Genomic DNA, 17,727 nt, shown 5'->3' with positions numbered 1-17,727 from the left:
GCAAGCCATCCACAAACCCCCCTGTTTGAAGCCCAGGATTTGTGTGTGGCGGGGGGGGGGACGCAGTATCTGGGTATGGGGGAGGGGGGACCTCAGTCACTTCACATCACAATAGACTTTGAGTTTTACAACACTTCCCCAGTGCATTATTAACCAGAGCAACTATATTCTTTGAACCTATCCGTTTGTGTGCATGCATGAAGCTTTCCCCCCCTTTTTTTTTCGTTTGTTAGGCAATTGCTGGGATGTTTGAGTCGCGTTGTTTGGTGGGGTGAAGGGACCGAGAGAGTGGCCGGAGAGACCGAGGGACGGAGGCCGAGAGAGGGAGAGCATGGCTCTGGTAGCGCTGTCTCTCTGGGTGCTAACAAGTCTCACCTGGGCGAACCTCCTCCAGGTGTCCGCCAACAGGCATGCCGTTCACTGGAACAGCTCCAACATACAGTAAGACCTCTCTCCTCTCTCTCTCTCTCTCTGTGTGTGTGTGTGTGTGTGTGCCCTTTCCTTTGATCTCTCCATTCCACACCTGTTAAAGGGAAGGTAAATGTCCTGATTTGCACTCTCTCCTCCTGTATGGTCCTCATGTGTTTCAGGCTGTCAGGTCCATGTCCTCGAATATTCAGTTTGCTAGTGGTTTTTGCCATTTTGAGCTTTTGCTTGTGTGGCTCTCTCATGCTTCCTCGGGATTCTAGCAGTCACCTTTCTCGCCTATATCTTTGTCTCTCTAAGGTGGCACTCGTGATTTAGATGGCACGGACACTATTTGAACACGATGCTCCTGCCTGCAGTAAGGCCACCTCTGTAGGATAATCCTTATGTTAGGACATGGGGAGCGAGCATCAGACCGCTCTGTCAGACCAAGAGGGACTCCTACCACGAAAACAAGGCTCCAAATCACCTTCGTTTAGCACGATAGGTTCCTCGCTCCAACACCAATTTGCGTTCGTTACAAATGGTCCCATCGCTCTCCTCCTCCTCCTCTCTCTCTCTCCTCTCTTCCACCCTCCACCATGCTCTCCTCCTCTCCTCCTCTCTCCGTCATGTGGTTCTCTCAGTCTTTCAGGGCCTCTCTGTCTTCTTCCTCTATCTGGTTCAATTAGGAGCACTTCTTCATCCTGACCCCATTGTGTTCCAGCAGTGTCACTATTCAATCTCTGCTTCTCGCTCCCTCTCCAACTTGCTCTCTCTTTCTATCCCTCTCTAACCCCCTTTCTTGTTTACACTCAGTCCGTTGGCCTTTTTGTTATCCTCCTAATCCCTCGCTCCTCGCCCCTATCTCAATTCAAGTGAAAAGGCTTCTTCTCTTTTTTTTTGAAAGCTGCCTTTTTAATACTGTCCTAGTGAGTCCACGGCTCTGCTGCTGGATCCTTAGGAATGTAGCGTCAGTCTGCAGCAGCACTCTGTAGGCTTATCTTTCTTACTATTCACAGGAAAATCTTGTAAATTTTTCTTTTTATCCGTCATGTTTCAGTATGTCCCAATCTATACATCTACATACATGTATGTTTACACACACGCACACACACACACACAGGCACTTACACTTGCCCAAAACAGGTAGATGAGGGTTTGTTAATCTGCAACCAAGGGCCAGATATTTACATCAATTATTGGCTGACTTTGACGTTTTCATTTTAGTGAGTGCCTCAGCCAGTTGTGATCTATTTTGCTCTTCCCGATAAGGTCACAGAAAAATGCAATGATCGACCTAGATTTTATGACACAGACGTGCACACACACACACGCAAACACACACACACACTCACACCTAAGAGCGCACGTCACACACTGACACACACCTGCCGACTCATTCTCCATCTGGCAATGAATCCCAACTACGTGAAAACTTTGGCTCTCTGCGTTTCGGCTATCAAGCAGCCATTTCCGTCAGGACGCCTCAGTATTCAGTATTTACCTCCTCAGCAGTATTTACTAGGCTCTTAAGATGAGCAATCAGATACCCAGTGACATGACTCACATTTTATGCCCACGCTTATTAAAGCCATAAACAATGCCGGAACTCAGAAAACACTCTATTGTTTTCGCAGGAGGGGAATGAAATATATTGGCCTCTGACAGTAACTGTGGGCCCGCGATTTTAGTTTACAAGCTGAAATAAAACTATGAGAGGCAAGTGAATTTATGCCTCACAACAGAATTACAATACATGAAGTACTGCGTAAAGTAATAGAAGAAAACACAAAGTTATTGTTTGCGGTACGATGCTGTAAAGAATATTAGTTTTCCTGAATGTGAGAAAACAATATTTCCGCACATTTGAGAGAAACTAATATCGTGTGCACAGTTGCTAATCCATCTCAGTATTTTAGCTGATATATAGCCTACGCATATTTTTTATGCGGTTCTCATTCAGGAGTGTGCTCATTTTAAGTCTCTGCGTTTTTGCTCTGTAATAATTTGATAATAAATGCAAATGAAATTCCACCTTCGGGTTTCATATCAGAGACAGAAGTAGATTTAGGTAAAGTATGGAGAAAATACATAAAGGCAAGAAGAAAGGGGAAGAAGTGAACTCAGGACCAGGGGACAATCAGCCCGACATAACGTGTTGGACAAATGTTCGACATTGGTAACATTTACAACGATACTCAATTACATGATGGCTCTTTATGTTGTATATTCAGATGAAGTGTGTTGTAATTGTTACAGTAAAGTGACAAAAAAAGCTGCAGTCAGTCATTCAGAGAAAGCAGAGGGAGGACTAAAGCAGTCTGGATCAGTCTAACCTTTAACCTGGCTGTCCAAGACCAGAGCACTGCAGATCCCCGCAGTCTCCCATCACATCTCTCTCTCTCTCTCTCTCTCTCTCTCTCTCTCTCTCTCTCTCTCTCTCTCTCTCTCTCTCCACACATTTACTGCCAATACTGTTTTATCCCAGCGGCAGAATATTCTTAGCCCCCGCAGTATGAGTCTTTGTGTGTGTGTCTTTTATAAAAGACTGTGGTTAATTAAAGAACACTGCATCTCAGTGGACCTGCCTCATCCCTGATCTCCCCATCTCTCTCTCTCTCTCTCTCTCTCTCTCTCTCTCCCTCTCCCCCTTTCTCTCTCTCTCTCTCTCTCCCTCTCAACACACACATGCACAGTGACAGTAGGACAACTTTGGCCTCTCAGCCTAGTTAGCGAATTAAGAAACAAAGGGGCCATGGACAGAGGCGCACAAAGGAAAGATAAACTTTGGGATAATCCATCTGTCTAATCTACTCTTTCATCTACCTCTCTCTCCATTTTTTAAACACCACAGATCACATACCCAGCATTTGTTGCCCCCTGCTTTAATCTCCGTACTGAAATCTACAACATGCGAAATTCATACGGTTGTCTTGTGTGCCTCTAGCCGGTGGCAGTCGGCCTCTCTGGAGTTTCTCTAACTCCTGGTGCTCTGTGGTGGTTTAGAAGGCCAATAATAAGCTGTAGTGTAGCTGTCAGTTTGAGTGGTAAACACATTGTAAAGCCCCAGGACCCTGCAGTTTCTCAACCAGCTTCTGACCCCGGGCCACTCATCAACCATAGGAGACAGGCTGAGACTGTTACCAAGGATTAACTACTCCACACACACATGCATGCACACCCACACGTGCATGCATACCTACATCTGTCTGCACACATGCATGCACGCTCACATGCGTATATGCAAGTGCGCACGTACACACGTACACAAACACACACTCACTGCACACTTTTTTTTTAACTTAAGCAAGATGGATCATTTCCTGCCTCTGTGTCTTGCACAAAGGCTATTGCCACTGCATATCAGTCACTTGTCACAGATTTCCCTGGGCAAGAATGTGTGTATAATGGTGTGTGTGTGTGTGTGTGTGTGTGTGCGCGTGTGCGTGCGACAAGTGTATGTGTGTGTGCTCGTCCTGTTACAGATGTCTCTGTTCATTGATGGGTGACCGAAACAAAAACAAATGCACCAGTCCGTTAAATCACACATTATCTTCCACCACCTGGCAATTAACCACCGCTGTGAGTGTGTGTGTGTGTGTGTGTACGTATGTTTGTGTGTTTATGCGCGTGTGTGTGTGTGTGTGTGTGTAATCTAATAACACAGCAGGTCCCCGCTTTGCATATTAGAAATCTGGCGATATCTCTTAATTTATCAGTTGTATAATTTAGGAAATGTGTAGGGTGTGAATGAATTCACACATAGGTATCTCTAGGCGGTGTGTGCATGTGTGTGTGTACGCGTGTGTGTGTTTGCACGTGTGTGTGTGTGTATGTGTGTGACACTGTCACCCCGAGACATACAGCTGGAATGAAGCCAGCTATCGCAAGCAGAATTTCTCCTCATATGAATGCACGTGTGTGTGTGGTAATCGATGCAGAGTAAGAAATTGTTTTATATTCAGCCAGCTTGTCAGAGTGCACACAGACACGTCACACAGGGCGGGCGAGAGAGAATGCAAGAATATGAGAGAGAGAGAGAGAGAGAGACACACTATGGGAGAGGAAGTGAGGAAGAATGAAGATTTTGTGTTGAATAATGATCGAGTGCGGTGGGGGGGGGTCATCATAATAATAATGATAATAATGCTCGGCCGGTGCCCTGATCCACACACTGAATTATCACATTAGACACAATAACACCGGCCCAATTTATGTGTTTGTGTGTGTGTGTGAGGGAGAGAGGGGAAGAGAGAAGGAGACAAGAGGATTAAGCAGGCCAATCAGCCTTCCCCTTGACAGCAGCACAAACCTATCTGTCTCCCAGCCCTACTTAGGACAACAACATTTACATTTATGAATATCTGCACAAAGGAGAGTATTACTCACTCACTATCACAAGGCGCTCGGCCCGGCTGTGTGTGTGTGTGCGTGCGTGCAGTGTGTGTGCATGTGTGTGTGTGTACAAGTCATCCATCATATAGCTTTGCGCTGCCGCTGCGTGTGTCAACCAGCGCTGTGATGTCTGTTTGCACATGTGCGCGCGTACACACACACACACACACACACACACACACACACACCGCCTCACACAAAGGTTCAGCAATCATCATAACAGCTATATAGACGCAGTGATCAGACCATTCATTAGTAACGAATAATAAGGCCACATAGTGTATGGGTGAATGGATTGTGGTTTTGCGATGCAGTGTGTGTGTGTGTGTGTGAGTGAGTGTGTGTGTGGTGTGAATTGTGCAGACACTCGCACACAGAGACATCATTAATAAAAAGCAATAGGGAACACCTGTGTGATGGATGACTTTGGTTTGCATAATAAGATTCAGTGGTCTTCTCTCTCTCTCTTGCTCTTGCTCTCTCTTTGTGTGTGTGTTTGTGTGTGTGTGTGTGTGTGTGTACAGTGAGTGAATATATTTTTCTGATTGGACAGGTATTGTCTGGTAGGAGAGCCGAGGAATAAGGGACATGAACAAGAAGGAAGGAGAAGAAATGAATCATTTTCTCGTCCTCCCTCTTTTTTCTCTTTGGGGATGAGCTAGATTTCAGGAGTGTGCTCTCCCCTCTTCACTCTTCTCTCTTCTTCTCCCCTCTCATCCTCCCATAGCCTGATGGGAAGGCACTCTAGGGGTGGGGGTATTTTTGGAGCTATGTATTTTAATGTAAATGTTGTGAGACTCTTTCTCTGTTAAATTACCTCGGACCGAACTCTCTAAACCTGCCTCCTTGTAGATCCTATAAATGGACACACACACACACACACACACGCTCTCACACTGATCTTTGAAAAAGACAAGCCTGAAGTATCCAACCCGCCCCCTTTTTCTACACCTCTTGATTGGCTCTTTCATTTCCTCAAACGCTGTCTCGCTTACATGATTGGCTAATCGGAAGCATTACTGTGAAAATGGAGCGTTGATGTTCGGTGTTCATGTTAGTTTGGTCTTAAATCAGACGCTAACTGGCCGCTGTAGTGGTTTGGATTCAAAGGACCTTTCTAGAAGAAACAGGTTCTTAGGGATGTAATTCTACCAAGACCCAGCTTATGACAGTTTGGAGATGTGATTACTGGTTCAAGGCCAATGTGAGAGACGGACCGAGTCGGGCAATTCTGACCACGCATGACAAACACACTCTCAAAAATAAGGTTTTTTATCTTAGGTCTTCTGCCATGAACGCCTTGTTATTGTCTGATTTATGTGACTACTGATTGCACACCGGTGGCTCAGTGGTTCGCACTGTCGCCCCACAACAAGAAGGTCTCGGGTTCGGCTCCTGGTCCTTTCTGTGTAGAGTTTGCGTGGGTTTCCTCCGGGCGCTCCAGTTTCCTCCCACATCCCAAAGACATGCGAGTCGGGCGGATCGGAGACTCTAAATTGCCCGTGAGTGTGATCATCTGTCTACCTGTCTTCACTCTCTGATGGACTGCCGACCTGTCCGGGGTATTTCCCTGCCTTCCGCCCAATGCATGCTGGGATAGGCTCCAGCCCCCCCCCCCCATGACCCTGAATAGGACTAAGCAGGTATGAATGATTCCACACAGTCACAAATGCACATCTAGTACCCGTCCTCGTTAGCAGCAGCTGAAGAACAGAGACCCAGGCTACTGATCTCAGAAGGACACGCTCTCATCGATATCCGCTTCTCTGTGTCTGAGTCGCTGTGTTCGGTATTCTGCATAATCTGGGTTGTAATCCTGGCACAATGTCAGTATGAGCAGTGTAAGAGATGGAGAGGAAATGGAGAGGAATTAAATTAAATGAAATTCTGCCACAGGAGACACTAAACTGATATTTTCAGGCCAAGTGTGGTAGCGATGCGGTCTTCTAATGTTGGATCTTTATGATAAGTTCTCAGAAATGCTGTGCTGATTTAAGGTAAAATGCTGCAGTCTGTCTGAGGGGGATGAAACTGTTTTTCTTGACAGCCGAAATTATTGACCCCACCGCGCGCCTCGTTATCTCTAGATTTTAGGCAAAATGTGGGGCAAAACAATAATTTCTTTCCCACCCATGTGCTAAATTTTAACAAATTGTCCACTGAGAACAAATCCCACAGCGATGGGCTGGAGGCAGAACACAAAACAGGCCTGCACTCACACACACACACACACTCACACACACACACACACACACACACTCACATGCATACACACACACACCCGATGTTGTTGGTTGTTGTTGATATTAACACCATTTTCTGAGCCTGTGCCTCGGCTCCAGCAGCGTAATCAGGTGCTAATAACAAGGCTGTGATGTTTACAAGCTGTTGCAAAGCGCTTTATATGTGTGTGTGTGTGTGTGTGTATGTGTGTATTCTGTACGTGATGTCGACTCTATTTCCCGCCAGCGCACTCGGGGCGTTGGGTTGGAAGCTGCGGAGGTGTGGGGGGGGGGCTAGTAATAATGTAGACTGTGAGCTCTTACACACACGCACACACACACGCACGCACGCCAGATGCACATATGGTGTGTTTGTGACGTGGCTAATGATAGCAGCGTAGCGGCAGTCTGAGGCCATATGCCGAGCATGATCACAACGGGGAAGAGTGGTCTAGCGTTAATAAACTCTACCGACGTGACAATTAGGAATCCTACACGTGAAGACAATGCAGTTGCACTTGGAAAGGCAGCTGTTTTCATAAAGCCCACACACCGGCATTCAACTGTCGCTGGCCGGGACAGAGGAGCAGCAGGGTGGAGAGTTGCTGCATCGACAAGAAAAGTGGCCATTGTCGCCGCTCACTGAGCAGAAATGATGCTTATTGTTGAGTTTTGATTATGAATATTGTTACGGGTTGACCAAGAACACATAAACAACTTAGTGGGCGTGCAGAAAATACCAAGAGGCTTTAGTCACATTTGTGTAGAAGGCAGGGATGGCTTTTTTTGCAACGGTTTTTCATAAGAAACAGTTGTGGAGAAATATGAGAAGGTCTTGATAGCGAGGGTTTGATTTGGCAGCCGGAGGGAAAAAGGCAAGGCAAAGCCCTTGCTTCAACAAACTGCAGAGGACACCGAATTATGCTTATTCCATCCGTAGAGAGAAAGCGAGAGAGAGAGAGCGAGAGAGAGAGTCTTTAATTGAGGTTTTATCCATTTAAGCTGTCACTAAGAGGCCAACTCTGAAACCTTTTAACCACTCTCCTCTCGGTAATGACACAAATCAGAGAGGAAATGTGTTTGTGTCTAAGCGTCAGTGCGAATGTGTGTGTGTGTGCGTGCGTGCGTGTGTGTTAGTGTTCGTGAAGCAGGAGGGTAATTATGCGGAAATTGGGAAATGGCTAAGTGAATTATGACCTTGTTTCAGCAGAAAGCTTTAATCAGTCCCAGCCAGGCCAGGGTAGGGAGACAGAAATGCTCGCTACACAGGCACTCTGTTCTTGATGGCCACAGCAACCAGTCAGTAAAACTGACAGGTGACCAGTCTGTTGTGTCAGTGAAAACCAGCCAGTCAACCAATCGTTCACACAGTACCAATCATATCCATAAAACATTGACATCTGTGGCAAGTTGGCAACCCAGTATGAGGCATCTCATTCTTTTTTTGTTATTTTTTTTTGTTATTCCAGTAGTAGTCCTGTTTCAAGTGTAAAGCTTCTCATTTTGTGTGTGTGTGTGTGTGTGTGTGAGATAGAGATTCTGTTGCTCAATTGTCCTCAGATTTCCTCCTATTCATCTTCCTGTTCAGGTGCTTGTGTGTCTGTGTGGGTGCATATGTCTGTGTTTGTGTGTCTGTGTGTGTGTGTGTGTCCATCTCTTTGTTCAGGTGTGTGTGTGCGTCTAGGGTCAGTAGCGCTCTTGTGTGTGTCAGTGTGTCTCAGCGAGCCTCTGTTGGTTCTGGTCTGGCTGTCTATTTCTGTCGGCGGTGGATCGATCCCGTCCTACAGACACTCCACTCCTCCCCTGGATTTCTCTGGCTGTTTCTCCTCTCACCCCGAATCTGCTCTGCGCTCCTCTTCCTCTTCCTCCCTCTTCCTCCATCTCTCCATCTCTCGGCTCCTCGGCATCGCCACTTTGTGTCATCACTTCCTCTCCTCCTCCTCCTCATTGTCCTCCTCTGCATCCTCACACTGAAGTCTCTCTTCAAATGAGACAATGAGCACTCCTCCCCCAATCTCCGTACCTTTGTGTGTGTGTGTCTGTGTGTGTGTGTGTGTGTGTGTGTGTGTGTATTATAATGCCTTGTGTGACTATTGGTGCTTTACGAGGGATTCCTGTGCTTGGCTTCACATCTTGGCCAGTTTGTGTGTGGGTGTGCTGAATACCAATATATGCTGCAGCTCTTCACTGGTTTTAAGGGATGTGCGTGTGTGTGTGCGTGTCTGCGTGTGTGTGTGTGTGTGTGTGAGGTGTACGTGTGTGTGAGCTCATATCTATGTGCATGCATGATTGCATGTATACCAGCGTGTTTTTAACCTTTGGTGTGCGTATGTTTTTTTTATGCGCGCATGCATTTGCATGAGGTGCAGCTGTGTCTCTCTCTGTGTGTGTGTGTGTGTGTGTGTGTGTGTGTGTGTGTACACGGAGCAGAGTCAATGGATGTCAATGGAGAGAGAGAGAATGGGGATGGAGCCGGCCTGTGTGGGTGAGAGCTGGTGTTGCTGGCTTTAGTACTAACACCCACGCTGTCTGTAGGCTCTGCTCTCTGCTCCTACGCTTTGAGGCACAGGAATATGCTAGCGCCGCCGTAGTACGAGGGAATATGAATGAGTATTTACTATCTCTCTCACTCCACTATATCTCTCACACTGCCTCTCCCTCTCTCCTGCCTCGACTATCACATTTTTAATGAAAGCATAAAGTCCAGGATGTCTGCTGGAGGTGGATACATATACTGTCTTCATTTTGGTTGTATCCTCGTATGATAGGGAGAGAGAGAGAGAGAGAGAAAGAAAGAAAGAGAAGGGGTGGGTGGGTGTGGAGGATGTGGGGGTTGCAGGGTTGTTGTAATGAATGTACTGCAGTTAAAAAGAATTCTGTGTCACTTCCCGGGAGAGAGAGAAATAAAGGTGGTGGAGGGGGGAGAGGGAGATGTGGGAGGAGAGGCTGCGAAATAGGATGTGTTGTGTTGATGGAGCAGAGTTCTTCGCAGCGAGGCAAACTCTCCTCCCATCACGGTGTGTGTGTGGCTGTGTGTGTGTGTGGGGTTGTGTGTGTGAGAAAGAGAGCATGTGAGTGCCCCACAGCCTACAAGCATACCACCCACACACATTACCCACATGTATTAGACCCATACATATGCATACTCCTCACTCTCCTCCTCCACCTCTTTCCATCTCTTCCCCCCCCCCCTCTTTCACACTCGCATGCATGCAAGTCCATGTGCGCACACACACACACACACACACCCACGCACTCTTTCATGAACACACGCGCACACGCACACACACACACGCAGAAAACTCGTTTCACAGGGACAATTTCTGTCATTACCTCCCACAGATTCCTCAAGGGAGTACATTGTTATTTTCCTCCAGCCCTGATCAAATAAAGTGGAGCAAAGAGGGAGCACACACTCCTCCACACACAAACATATAGAAAAACACACACCACACACTTATATGTTCACCAAACCGTGATTAAATAAAACACAGAATGATGACATCCATCTGCCCACTCACTGTGTGTGTTGTAAAGTCACACACAGTGTTTTTTCCCTTGAGGTAAATGGTGAATGTGAGCGTATGTGTTGCATCATGCGTCGCTACTTTCTACAGTATCAGTTCAGATAATCAAAGGCTCCGTGACACCCTCCTCTTAGAGCAGATGGGGTTGCAGAGATTGGAGCGGATAGAGCAAGAGCCCGGTTTAACTCTGCGTTGGGCCTATCTGTTGTCGCCGGAGAGAAAAAGACAGAGAGAGAACACAACAAGAAAGACCAGACAGAGAAAAAAAAAATCATTGATGGAGGGCGCAGGGGAAGGAGGGAGGGGACTGAAGAATAGAAAAAGGAGGGCTCTGCAGAACAGTGCTGCCAAAACCGGGGTCAATTGTGATGAAAATGGCCGTTCACATGACTACAATAGTGGGTGAGTGACAGCACTAAAGCAGTGTGGACGGGCTTATCCTGATCACTCAGGGCCTTGACTGGGGAAATCACAATGCCCTGGAGATCTGTCCTTTCTGGGCTTGGAGGATCACAGAGCGCCCACGGTCCCAAGCTTTGGCCCTGAAATGTCCCTGCCATTACCATATCAATGCCGCCTCGGCTATTCCACCGAGGAGCAGGGCAGCTAGCGATAGCGCCTCCCGGTTAGCATCGCCCTGTGTCTTCACACGGCTATTCAGCAGGGAGTCAATGCTAACTCAATGCTAAGTGTGAATGGGAAGAAGTGTAAGCTCACTCCTGTAGCGTGAACCCATGTGTGGCGGTGCATTCAGACCGATGTTTGTGTGTGTGTGTGTATGTGTGTCTGTATGAGTGTCTCTCTCTCTCTCTATCTCGCTGTCCCACTCTCTTTTTTCACATTTAATTGGCTTGCTCTTATGTATATTCCCCCACAACCCAGAGTCATTATACAAGCCCCTTCAAATAGAAAACTATTACAACAGAGGGCTTGGTGTGTGTAAGTGAAGAGGCAGAGCATGGCGTGAGCCAGGTTACACAATCTTCTTGTGTTTTGAGGATATTATAGCGAATATCACATGACAGATGAAGTAGATGGCCTTTGATATCATTACAGTGCAATTACAGATATTAGCCCGTAAGACTGCGGGCCACAATGCAACGTTAACCTAATTATTACACAATGGGGAGGAAATGGATGATCGGGAAAGAGCGGCTTGTTTTTAAATGGTTCAGAAGGGACGGAGGGAGCCAGGAAAGTGAAAATCGATGGCGGAAAGTAAGGGATGAGAAACTGAAAGGGCGACGAAGAGCGGAGGACGAGGAAGACAGGTGAGATATTGGCTGTAGACTTCTTGCTTTGTCATTGGAAATCAGAGCCGTAGGGCGGGACACTCTTTGATTTGCTGTTCTTGTTTTCATCTGTCAGTCAGCGCGCGCACACACACACACACACACACACACACACAGACAGCCTCCAGTCTGTCATTGTGTATCGGCAGAGAGCTGAGAGGTTATCATGCGTCGTCAGGTGCCAGACCGACTCTTGGTAGCAGGTTTGTCGTTTGTAATTAGAGAGAAAAGGAGAGCTGGCTTGTTTTTCCTCTCCTCCTCTCCTATTCTCTGGCTGAAGGCTGTCTCTGGGTATCGACAGACAAGTGACGGGACGCACACACACACACACAAACAAACACACGCACACACACAGATACATGCACTGACACACAGTTGATGGGCCAAGTTTGATTCCATTAAGTGGAGTTTGTCAGTTAGGCAGTGAAGTGTAGGGGTGAATGCTGATGGCCAGACAGCGAGTCCCAGAGAGCTACACAGGATCTGAAGCAGGCTGTTCAGAGAAGACCTGACACTCACAACACTGAGGGCGACTGAGCAGTGGCAGGCCTAACTATGACTATTTTATGTCAGTCACACACACACACACACAGCCTATCTGGTGTTGTATGGCTGTGTGGTCACGGTCCATTCGGCTCTGAGTTCTGGTCACGGTTAAAAAGGCTTCCTTCTGGAGAGGGGGAAGAGTAGAGTCTTAAGAAGCAGAGGGGAGGAGGGGGGGGGGAGGAGGGAGGAATAAGAGGAGCGGGAGATAATAGGAGAGGGCTAACAGTGGGGGTGGAGGGCCGGGGCGGACGGAAAGAGGGAGTGAAAAGGGGAAGATAGAGGGTGAAGGTGGGTTTTAGGAGTATGAAAGGCTGCGTGCCTCCATTCCTGCTCCATTGATGTATTCTAATGCTAAGTGTGTAATGCTGGGCCTTGACTGGTCTGTGGGAGAGACAAGCCTTTGATAGGCACAACCAAGCCCTGGGACGGATCCCTCACATGCCATTCATATGCATATCTGTGTGTGTGCGTGTGTGTGTGTTTGTGTGTGTGTGTGTGTGTGTGTGTGTGTGTGTACACTGTTTTTTAGCCATTTAAGTAACTGTTTTTTAGCCATTTGCGTCCGCAGTAGATTGGTCTGATTTCCATATCAATGTAACCATGTTTTAGGCTGTGTTGAGCATCGCACACCCTAATCCTAAATGACTCCCATGGACCACGCTGGTGGATGTTTTTATGGTCTGGCATCCAGTGTGTGTGTGTGTGTGTGTGTGTGTGTGTGTGTGTATTTCTCATAGAGCGAGCATATGAACATAGTGCGGACAGTTGTTTGTGTGTGGCCACAGTGGAATGGACCATATCTGATCATGTAATTGGCCATCTGCAAAAGAGGGCAAAGTGCAGAATCTCAAAGCCTACTACATCTCACCAGCCTGTCCAGCATGTGTGTGTGTGCTGTGTGTTGCATGTGTGCCGTATGTGCTGCGTGTGTGTGTGTGTGTGTATGTGTGTGTGTGTATGGGGAGATGGGGCGTTGTGTGGATTGCTTTGTTTGCTGTGTGTTCCGGTCCCCAACCGATTATAGCATGAAATTCCCCACATTGTATAGCAATGGGGAGTCTCACATGTGTGTACAGACACACACACACACACACACACACACACACCAAAGCTAGAAGTCAGAGAGGCCTACTAATGACCGTTTAGCGGCAGAGACAAAAGGCGAAGCTTTGGCCGTAGAGCTGTGGCAGTGTCAAGGCTTTGTGACGGATGCTGGTTGTAAAATGCCTTGCTCACAGGTTTATTGTTATAAAGAAAAAAACGATCCGATTCGGCAAGATTGATGCCTCCTCTCCCTTTCTCTTTCTCTTGCTCACACACACACACACACACACACACACATACACACACATCCTGGGTTCTAATCCCTCTCTGAGCCGCGGAGAGTCTCTCTCAGCAGTGACCCTCCTCTCCACTAGAGCTCTTGGGTTTGTTTCTCTCCCTCCCCTCCCTACTTGGATTTGTTCTTCTACTTCAACCTCTTCTCTCCTCCTCCTCTCCTGCTTGTTCAGCTTACTTCACCTCCTCTCACCCCATACTTCACGGACTCTCGTGGTATTTATCTGCGTGCGCGCGCGCGTGTGTGTCTGTGTATGTGTGTTTTTGAGAGAGATGAGGAGGTGTGTGTGTGTGTGTCAAAGTGTGCTCCCCTTTATACTTTCATTGCCTCTCTCTCTGTTCAAGAATATGATGGATGTTTCAAAACAGAGCGAAGCCTGAATATCAGCGCCAGCCATTGATGTTGCTTTCACCTCTCTGTGTGTGTGTGTGTGTGTGTGTGTAGGTGTGTGTGTGTCTGTGCCTGTCTGTGCTTAGAGGCACTGGAGGTTATTTGATCTCATTGTGTTGTTGGAGAGGAGGCTGCTCTCTTGCTTTATGACCGGCGCTGTAGGGAGATATTCAGCTTCACCTGCCTCTCCTCGACAATCCATCATCCCTCTCTCAGCAGACAAACGCACTCCACTCATCTTATTACTCCCTCTCTCACTCTCAGAAACATTTAAGACTTTCTCTCGCTCGCTCGCTCTCACGCGCGCCGTAATGTATGCACACATTCGCAGACTCTCTCCACAGCTTGTCTCATAAGCCGAGAGAGACGAGCAAATGTCTATCTGTGTTTGTGTGTTTGTGTGCGTATAAATGAGTGACAGAGAGAGAGAGAGAGAGAAAGAGAGGGAGGGAGGGAGAGAAAGAGTGTGTGTGTGTATGGTATAATTCCAATAGTATTTCAGCAAGTGATTATAAGCCCTTGCAGTGTGAAAGCAATGTGGCTCCTTCGTTAAGATGTTAAGTGTGTGGTAAACTGAACTGGGACGAGGACTCAGCTAATGACTGTTTCTGCACACTTCATCAGATTGCTCGCCCGCAATATTGCCTCATATCACTCTCTGGCACCATTGGCGCTTAATAGCGTGTGTACGTTTGATTGTGTGTGTGTGTGTGTGTGTGTGTGTGTGTCTGATCGCGACGTATATTGCTTTTGTAGGGCCATTACTGTTTAATAGGCATACTGGAATGCGCCGCGCGTTAATGCTCCGGCAACACGAAGTAATGACACAATAAAACAATTAAATATGGTGGAGGAGAATTACTTTTCGAACAAGCTACACGTAGAGGCAATTTGGACTGAGACGGAATAAACAGAAACCACGGTTCAGGCTTATCAAGAGAGGAGGGTGAGCCGCCTCTCGCTCGGCTTCGCTCCCTCTGTCACTATGACTGTAGATCTGCTGATTCATAGACTGAGAAATCAAAGAGAAATTCTCCTTGAAATCAAAGAGAGATGGTTTCTCAGTCTTTATGTGAATGTTTACCCGGGTGTGTTGTGTGTATGTGTGAATGTGTGGGTGTGGGTGTATGTGTGTGTGTGTGTGTGTGTGATAGCACAGTAGAGCGCTCAGCCACGTAGACATCTTAAGGTGAGATACCAGTTATCAACAAGACAACAGTAAATTCTTGAATTCTTTTTAGAAAGGATGCTGTCCCCCTCACAGTCAATCCGTAACAAACAAGTCACCCTGTTTTACCAGTCGGTGTCATTTTGAAAATGCTGGAATGTAGTGGTGAGATGCATCATTTCCCCAAGTTTCCGATCAGCAGTGCCTGAGATATTGAGCAGGACGGACAAAAACGGAAGGAGACAGATTGGAGGGGAGAGACGTCGGACCATTTTCACTGTCGGCAAAAACCATATGTGTATGTCTGTTTAAGTGTTGATTTGTTTGTGTGTCACAGTGTAGGAGTCGGTGTGACTACTATTCCACTGACTCACTGATCAGAGTGAGAAATCACAGGGAGATTCTGAGGTGATTTCTCAATGTTTATGTAGGTGTTTGTGTGGCTGGTCTAAGATTTTCTCTCCTCTCTCTCTCTCTCTCTCTCTGCGTGTCTTTTTGTCCTCTCTCTCACATGTGTGTCTTTATGTAATCTTTTGTAGGGATCTGTTGAGAATTAGAGATCGAAAACCCATTTACAGAGGTTACCTACATAAAGTCAGCCTATTTGTCTGCTCTGAAATCGAAACCTTATCCTCTACTGCTCTCCCTTACTCTCTCTCTCTTCTCTCTCCCTCTCAAACTCTCTCTCCCTCAACCTCTCCCTCGGGGGGTCACAACTCCACAATGGAGGACCGATAAGAGGAGAGATAAGATGATTGGGAAGAAATGAGGGAATTTGTTAAAGATAGAGGGGTGGACAGGGAGGTCGTTGGGGAGAAATAAAGAGGGGACAGAGTGTTGTGCCAAAGCCTGATTTGGCGAGGGAGGAAGAGAAAGAGGGAGAGAAAGAGAGGAATGAAAGGGTGGGGGGTGAGACAGTGTGCTATTAAATGATGCGTGGCGACCGAGGGGGGGGGGGGGGGGATTTATGGTGAGAAATGGCGTGTGAGTGTGAGAAAAGAGAGGAGAACGCGGAATGATGGAAAACAGGATTAGATAGACGACGCCGCAGGGAAGTGGTTTGGGCCTGTAGCGAGGAGAACTCTGTGTGTGTGTTTGTGTGTGTGTCTGAGACAGAAAGAGCAAGTGTAAGTAAGTGAGAGAGAGAGAGTGTGTGTGTGTGAGAGAGAGAGAGAGAGAGGGAAAGGGGGAAGGGAGAAGAGGCAGAAATGAGTCAAGGTGGAGAATCAGAAGGGATAAGCAGGAGCAGGGCGATGGAGAAAAGAGATGTGCGTTGGAGAGAGGGGAAGGAAGGCGACGAAGGAAGAGGAGAGACAGAAAGACAGTGTAACTGTAACAGAGTCTGACACAAAGCTCCGACCTAAGCTAATAGCCTGTCTATTAATATCTGCTGCTAATGACTGCCACTCCCTGTCACAGAATGGCAGAGAACTTAATCCTTATTCATCAGTTTTTAACTTATACTTCCTGAATAATGCTCCTGATAAATGCATTAAATATGGAGGAGAATATAGCGTCCTGCTGTATTATAATGGCGGCGGTACCCTAGAGGTTGGAGAAGCAGGCGTGTGACTGGAAGGTCAGCGGTTCGAATCCCCAGACTAGAATGTGAATGAGTACCGCTCTCCCCTCCCTACTGTCGGCGTGCCCTTGAACAAGGCACTTAAAGGACCATTCCAGTGTTTTTTTTAACATTTTCCATCCCTTTAATGTTAAGTCTAACAGTTTTTACATCCAGGCGCCACGATTAAAGATATTTTTAAAATCAGGTTTGCCATATCTCCGAGGCTCATTTGCTCCCATTCAATTCCAAACGGCATAGAAAACGACTCCCGAGACGTCTAATTTGGTCGGTAAAGGTGATCCATCACTGTGAATGAGAAGCCAACAATCGCTTTTTGCAAAGTTGCAGCAGGGCGCTAATATCAGGCTAGAGACTTTTACACTTTAAAAGAAGTTCCACTCACCGTTTCAAATTAATGCGCCCATGTGGGAACACTGTGAGAGCCGAGACGAGACAGGAGGGGGCATCTTACTGCTGTTTTCTGCTTGTAAACAAAGCAAACTAAAGCTAAAGTTCCCAGTTCACTACATGTCCAATTTACGCTTTTTCCTCTCCAAAATAAAATAAAACCTTCAATCAACAGCTCACGCCTTCTGTTAATCACAGCCCATTCAAGCCAACAGACAAACCAAAGCCAGCTATAGTCCGCAAAATGAAACAGTAATTAAAGCTTGATTTTACACAATTACGGCTTAAAATTGCTACCTTCTTTTTTAATAGGAGTACCTTGTCCTATTTAGACAGTGTTTGTTTCAGAATATTTACTTTGAAAAACAAGTAAGATGAAGTTAGAATAGCAAATGTCTCATAATGTGACATAAGCACCAGAAAATATTGTACAGTGTGTAAAGCAGTAAGGGAATACAGGAAATCAGC

At 46.8% G+C, this 17,727-nt stretch overlaps 1 protein-coding gene across 1 annotated transcript in view; it reads left to right on the top strand.

Moving 5' to 3' along the window:
- Positions 1-321: 321 nt before the first annotated feature.
- Positions 322-17,727, top strand: part of efna3b (ephrin-A3b) — a 43,655-nt gene continuing 26,249 nt past the window's right edge. Inside the window, exon 1 of the mRNA XM_071911182.2 lies at positions 322-441. Coding sequence (XP_071767283.1) covers positions 332-441 — 110 coding nt within the window. The 5' untranslated portion in view covers positions 322-331. The remainder of the gene's footprint in view (positions 442-17,727) is intronic.

The sequence above is a fragment of the Centroberyx gerrardi genome, chromosome 12 (genome assembly GCF_048128805.1).
Source record: "Centroberyx gerrardi isolate f3 chromosome 12, fCenGer3.hap1.cur.20231027, whole genome shotgun sequence".
NCBI classification, from domain to species: Eukaryota; Metazoa; Chordata; class Actinopteri; order Beryciformes; family Berycidae; genus Centroberyx; species Centroberyx gerrardi.
This window is presented reverse-complemented; position numbering and strand designations above follow the sequence as displayed.